The 7412-nt window shown below is 40.8% G+C and overlaps 1 protein-coding gene across 1 annotated transcript in view; it reads left to right on the forward strand.

Moving 5' to 3' along the window:
* Window positions 1–6833, forward strand: part of LOC113010309 (uncharacterized) — a 29320-nt gene extending 22487 nt beyond the window's left edge. Inside the window, exons 4-6 of the mRNA XM_080292943.1 lie at window positions 3730–3777; window positions 5251–5562; window positions 5671–6833. Coding sequence (XP_080149069.1) covers window positions 3730–3777; window positions 5251–5562; window positions 5671–5888 — 578 coding nt within the window. The 3' untranslated portion in view covers window positions 5889–6833. The remainder of the gene's footprint in view (window positions 1–3729; window positions 3778–5250; window positions 5563–5670) is intronic.
* Window positions 6834–7412: the final 579 nt, after the last annotated feature.

The raw sequence follows: 7412 nt of genomic DNA on the forward strand, positions 1-7412 counted from the left end.
TGCTGCCCCCACAACCTGGCCCCGGTTAAAGCAGAGGAAAATAAACGGATGGATGAATGTGTGTTTGCATCTTAACCCTTAGGTACTTTTCATATTCAATTTTCTTAGTATGGTGGGGGCCTGTATTGACTGAGGCCCAAGATTCCCTCTCAGATGTCTTCAACAAATACTGAACTCCTAGAATATTACAAAGCGGCAACCAATGGGCCGTGGAGCTGGGAGAACTTCTTTTTGTACTTTTAGGTTTTACACCACACGTTTTTGGAGCAAAAACATGGGTTATCATACACCATTATGCACTGTTTACCTAAGACAAACACGAACCATAAAGATTTAACTAAATTTGATTAAATTCAGCCTGAAAACTGATGTAGAGATTACTGATAGGGCAGAAATGTTTAGAGATAGTAGTAGTGGCCCATGTAGGGACTTCTGCTTTTAATGAGCAAAGCTGATACGATGAATAATTTCAGGTCTTCTGTTTTCTTCTACTAGGTTCCTTGACTGCAATGCAGTCTGTGGATAAACTGCAAGAAAAGAACAAGGATGTAGACAAGAAATGGAGAATGTGTGAGCTGTGGAGAAGGATCTAGAAAAAAGACTGAGAATAGAACTGTGCTACTGTCCGGCAGTACTAAAAGTGAGATTGTCTGAAGTAGGATAAAAAGAGATACTCAGGGGAGATCAAAGACAAGTTTAAAAACACATCACAGGCAGCACTTGGTAATGAAGCTTTTGCTTCCCCATGATTGCTTGTCATATTGAAGTGATGGTAGATGTTCTGTGGATCTGACAGAATTGAGCTCATTGCTTACACTTTATTTATCGGCATCTTTAAAGGTCCTCAAGGTCACCTTACATCAGTGCAACAAAATAAAAACATAAGGTAAACAAAAAATTAAAAAAAAAGCATAAAGGCTAAAAAAGGTAAAAATAGACTAAGACAGTCATGATGAAGAATATGCAATTCTGAATAGATGGGTTTTAAGACATGATTTAAAAGTAGAGCAAGAGTCTGAAGTCTGGAGATCTGGAGGACCTTAACAGTCATGATGTTATAATGTCTGAAAGCCAGCTGTCCAAAAACAGCCCAGCGGCTAACAGCTGAAGCTAATAGCTGACAGTAAATATGGCCGAACAGGTAACGCAGAGAAACACTTTACCTGGCAGACAATACAGGTTCATAGAGTAAAACAAACTTGTGCAACTATACTAAGCAATAAGTATAGAAAGAGAGCAGCGGCAGCTAAAACGCACCAGCGTTCACTCCCTCCCAGCGTGTCTGACACGAAGTGTTAAGTGTTATCGCCTAAAGTAGATTTGTTCACATTTTTGATTCGTAAGTAAATTCTTGGATTTCTCTTAAATTAACATTCTTATTTTCTAAGTTGTGCCTCTGAAGTCATACAGTAACTCAATATAATAAACAGTAAATGGCCTGTATTTGTATAGCGCTTTACTAGTCCCTAAGGACCCCAAAGCGCTTTACACATTGAGTCATCCACCCATTCACACACTGGTGTGATGGAACAAGCTACATTGTGGGGAGCCCTGGGGCGCACTGACAGAGGCGAGGCTGCTGAACGCTGGCGTCACCCTCTGACCACCACCAGTAGGCAACGGGTGAAGTGTCTTGCCCAAGGACACAACGACCGAGACTGTCCGAGCCGGGGCTCAAATCGGCATCCTTCCGATTACAAGGCGAACTCCCAACTTTTGAGCCACGATCGCCCAAATAAATATAATGCAAACCTTAATATAGTACTGAACATGTTGTTTTAGCCAAAGCTGAAAAATCACATTTTCAGAAATATTCATTATTTGGGGGCCTTTATAGTAATTTATCTAGGGAGCTTGGGAAGAAAAGTGACTGGACTTCTTTAAGTTTGAAGTGCACTGGGATGTCGTACTCGTAGAAGACTCCTGAGTTTTTCACTCCTTATGGAAACGGTTTATCAGCGAAACTCAGGAGAGTCTTCTCCCAGCATGACATCCCAGTTTACTGCCGACCCAGCCATACACTCAGACAGAAACTGGTTCATCCCAAAGACAAAACTCCCAAACACAAACTTAACAACGTGGTGTTTGCTGTACAGTGTAGCGAGGAATGCTCAGACCTCTACATTGGAGAAACCAAACAGCCACTTCATGAACGGATGGCACATGGATTTCATGTCAGAGAGGCCTCAGTCCGTCCGAATTGTTTGCAACATCTCCCGCATCATCAGGCTGAGCCCAGGAGCTCCTCAGGGCCGTGTTCTCAGCCCACTGTTGTTCACCCTCCTGAAACACGACTTCCCTGCCCTGCACAGCTCTAACCACATCATCAAGTTCGCTGACGACACAAACATGGTTGGACTCATCAGCAGCAACGACGAGTCAGCGTACAGAGATGAGGTTCAGCAGCTGGCGTTCTGGTGCAGTGAGAGCAACCTGTCACTGAATGTGGACAAAACCAAGGAGATGACTGTCGACTTCAGGAAGACTGGCTCCACCCATACACCACTCAGCATCCACGGTTCCACGGTAGAGACTGTTAATAGCACCAAGTTCCTGTGAGTTCACATCTCAGACGACCTTACCTGGACCATCAACACCGCCTCCATCACCAAAAAGGCCCAGTAGTGCCTCCCCTTCCTGAGATGCCTAAGGCGGGCCAACCATCCTTGTCCCACGCTCACCATGTTCTACAGGGGCACCATAGAGAGTGTTCTGACCACCTGCATCCCCGTGTGGTTTAGAAACTGAAAAGTTGGCAACCTCAGCCAGCTACATCAGATCGTCACATCAGCTGCTATGATCATCAGAACATCTCTCTCTCGACTACACCTTCCATAAGCGCTGCATCAGCAAGGCCTTCAGCATCGTGCTTGACCCCTCACACCCCTCACATGGGCTTTTCTCCCTCCTCCCGTCCGGCAGATGCTACCCCAGCATCGGGGCCAGATCCTCCAGACTGTGAGACAGCTTTTTCCCGCCAGCCATCAGACTCCTGAACTCTCTACCGGTGTTCAGTGTAAAGTGTATATTTATTCTTACTCTTCCTATATTTATTGTTGTTCTTTTGCACTGCTGTAACTGGAGCCTCATCGTCTCGTCTCTCTATATACTGTACTGTATATAGCAGAGAGACAATAAAGTTTACTTTGACGACGATAGAAGAGCCACCCCTACAGGACAAGACTCAGCAGTCCATCTGCATCTAAAGGACAAAGGTCGCATTTCAAGGATACCAATGTTCACATTTTGGACACAGAAGGCAGAAAGAGTGAAATAAACCATCTATGTCCATTGTGAATGACCATCCTTGAACACAGGCGGTGGCCAACAACATCAACAGTCTGCCACCTACAGTACAGTTTTGAGATCCTGTCCCAGGCACCTTAACATCCACTCAAATCTTGCATCACTTGATCGCATGGCAAGGTAGTTTCACATGAAACCTTGGCTCATGTGATAAGGCACATGATCAATAGTGCCAGGTTTTTAATCCTAGTAGGAGGACTTACTTACAACCAGTGCATCCCTGGTTATGGCTAAAAACAGGAGAAGAGACGTGTTGATATAAATATTAGATTGAAAAAAATTTACCTATCCTAGCTGTCATGAAAAACAAGAAAGTGGATGGATGGAAAAATGGCATTCTGGCATCATCTGGACTCTTCCATCTCAGCTGATCATTGAACAGCAGGCAGGTTTTTGTATGAGTGTTTCTCACTGTGGAAGGAGGCTATGATTACGACATCTTCGGCTCTGGAACTAAACTGTATGTAACAGGTAAGATCAAACATTTATTTTCCTCAAATACTTTCTGTTCTTCTGTAAGTAATCGAGAATTAAGAAGAAAATAAAATTAATTCAGTGTTGCAGGAAATTGAGTCCTAAAAGTCCAATCTTAGCTACACAGTGAATATCCTGATCTATAAAATTCAGCTTATTTACTCAGAATCTCCACAGCGTCTTTGTTCTTAAGAGCATTTTTTAAAGGTTAAATATAATTGTGCATATATAGTCTCAAAATTTTAAAGAATGTTAAAAGTAATTTGCATATGCTAATTACTATAATTTTATACATTTGATAGAAAATTGGATTGGCACAAAGTAATTCATATTGGCACGCATGTTGGATGTATAGTAAATGAAAAGTACATGAGAAAAGTTAATCTAATAATGAAAAGCTTTTGTAGAATATGCAAACGGGTTTAATGAGAGTGACATAGCGCACAATTTAAAACTTCCTCTTCAGATTGTTTATTGTTAATCATGTGACCATAGTGGATTATTTCATGTCGGCTGCTATAACAAAGAATTTCCCAAACATGGAATAAAGTGTTTAACTTTTAAAGTTGAAACAAAATGTTTAAAATAGTTATTTACACTTTTTTCTTGGAATGAGACTGAAATATATATTGATCAAAATGTCTGTTGTAAACTATAATAAACATTTTCTAGTAGGATACATTGTTGTAAAGAACATTTATATAACCCGTGATGCAGATAATACAGATGCACGTGTGCTGTGTTCTTTTATGAAAATGTTTTCTTTGTGTTTATTTTTCCTCTGAAAGCAAAACATAAACGGGGGATAAAGTTAAGGCTATATACTAACATCCTTTATTTGTCCCACAAGGGGAAATTTGGTTGTAACAGCAGCCAGAAAAACACAAATACAAACAAACAGCACTTTTTTTTTTAAAACTTATTTACATCATGGACAATAGTTACCAAAAACAGAGTGTACAGTTATTAAAATTAAATAAAATAAATACAGGTAAGAGGCAAAATGAAACTTGAATGAAGGCTGAAGCATTACAAGACATTCTTGTCTTTATATCTTTAGATAAGTACAGTGCTGAGCATAATCCTGTAATTTTATGTGAAGATAAATATGTTATTTAAATATGTAAAAATCTTATTGAATTCATTCAATTTAATTGTAATTATGTTTTTCCGCAAACTGGTACTTTATAGAAATCTCAAAAAAACAAAAAAAAAGCGAGCAAACACAGTTGCCATTTAACTGTATTTCTGTTTTTAAAAGTGTTTTTCAGTTTCCATGTGATGTTTTTCCATGTAGTTTCCAGATCAGACTGAATCCAGTGTATGTAGTGAACTTTGTGCTGATGAGTAGTTTAGTGATCAGAGTCCATGTAGTTTCCAGGATCAGACTGAATGCAGTGCAGTGCTGGAAGCTGCTGCTGACTGTGTGAATGTGTGTCTGTGCTGCTTGTTGCTGCTGTCAAACTTCAGATGAGCAGGTAGTGAAGCCCGTGGTGAGCGTGTACCCAGCAGCATCCAGAGCCCACCTGGAGGGGAACAGCTCCCTGCTGTGTGTGGCCTCAGCCATGTTTCCTCCTCTGGTCCAGTTCTCCTGGAAAAGACAGAAGAAGAACGGCGGAGAAGCGGAGGAGCTGCCCCCTGCTGAGGGAGAGCAGCTGGAGCTCAGAGAGGCGGGACGCAGCGCCTCCATTTTAGTGGTTAATCGGGATGATCCCTTCACATACATATACAGCTGTCATGTGAGACATCAGGGGGGCACAGTGGAGGCCCAAACACAACAAGGTAAAAAGATTTGGCGACAGGACGTCATTGATGTAGCTTTGTAAATTTGACATTTTCAAATCTGAGGGCTGATATTTCTTAAAGCATTTTATTGCTTTTCTGTTTCAGAGCTCCTCTCTTATGTTCTCCAGTCTCAGTGCAGGGTGAAGCTGCTCTGCCTGCTGTACACAGTGCTGATAGTGAAGAGTCTGGTGTACTGCTGTGGACTCTCTCTGCTGATGATGCTCACAAACAAGGGAGCGTCCACCAACTGCACACATGCTGACTGCTTTCTGATTGGCATCTTTCACACTCAGATTTCCCCACATGAGCAGGCAGACATATAAATTAAGTTGTGGCTGCTAAAATCCATCCATCTTCTTCCTCCTATTCGGGGCCGAGTCGCAGGGGCAGCAGCTTAAGCAGAGAAGCCCAGACCTCCCTCTCTCCAGTCACCTCCTCCAGCTTGTCCGGAGGAACACCAAGGCGTTCCCAGGCCAGCCGAAAGAGATAATCTCTCCAACGTATCCTGGGTCATGCTGGGACATGCCTGGTGGTTTGGAGAAATGTTTATCATTTATACCCTTCTTAAATATAACCACCTGAAAGTATAAAATAGATATGCAAATATTAAAACAGTCGTTTTTTTAAAGTGTAAATGTTTCATATGGAGTCTTCTTTCTTTTGTATAAGGTTTTGTTTTTTTTCTCAGTCAGGTATGCAAACTATCAAAACCCTGCAGAAAGACGGGGAACATACGTGTGCTATGATCATTATAGTAAAGAGCTGCTTGGTTTTTTTTAAGGAATGTATATTTTTCTTCTTGACTGATAACACAAGAGGAAAGGTTTTTTTCTTTACATGACATTTGTTGCACTTTGTATAACAAGAAGGTGGCTTGTTCCCTTTTCCACCAATCCAAATGCAAAGATATATTCTTTCTCAGTTCTGGGTCCTTGTATAGTGAATATGTGAGTTTTATTCTTACAATCACAAACTCGTTCTGTACAGATTCAGCACAGGTTTAAAAAAACATCATCTAGCGCTTGGAGAAAATAATGACGTTTTCAGTGAGCAGAGCAGTCCAGCACATCTGTGTTTGAACCAGTTATTCAGTTTCGGGTTTCAAACATTCAAAATCTTTTCCTCTTTAAACGTTACAGAAAAAGTAATGGTGCCTCTTGGCTTCACTCCAGGATCATGCAGCTGTGCCATTCATGTGGGTTGATGCTTGAAACCTACCGTAACAGTGTAGTTGTTTTATGTAAAAATAAAGACTTGATTCTGATGAACGTGTTTCTCGTTTCAGTCTTTGATGCATAACGACGTATATGAATGTAGCATTCACATATCAAACTTGCTCTCCTGCAGCAGACGGGCTGTGTGGGTTTCTGCTCTGCAGCCTCCACACCGTTAGCTGTGGCTTTCACTTTAATAACACAATGACAGTTACAAGCAGGAACTCTGCTTCAAGAATGATTCCAGGAAGGATCTGTGTTCTTCACCTGTGAGAGAAACAGCTCAAATCCTCAACTCACAGCTGACAAATGAACTTATTTGAACTTTATCATTATACATGTGTAAATACAGGGTGATGAAATGCACTTTTAATTTGGTTTCATCACAAAAGAAAAATACAAAATGTCTAAATATTATCTCACAGAATCATTGCTGGAGTTTTAACTGAAGAAGTGGATAAATCAAGACAATGACACTTGTAAAAACAGTCACAGAAGCCAACAGTCAGTAGTACATTGTGTCTTTGATCTGGTTAATTATTCAGACTTTTTATTAATTTAAAAATGAAATAGTAACTGAAAAAATAAAGTCTGTTGTAGTTGAGGATCAGTATTAAATGCAACTCTGAACAT

The sequence above is a fragment of the Astatotilapia calliptera genome, chromosome 18, assembly GCF_964374335.1.
Source record: "Astatotilapia calliptera chromosome 18, fAstCal68.1, whole genome shotgun sequence".
NCBI classification, from domain to species: Eukaryota; Metazoa; Chordata; class Actinopteri; order Cichliformes; family Cichlidae; genus Astatotilapia; species Astatotilapia calliptera.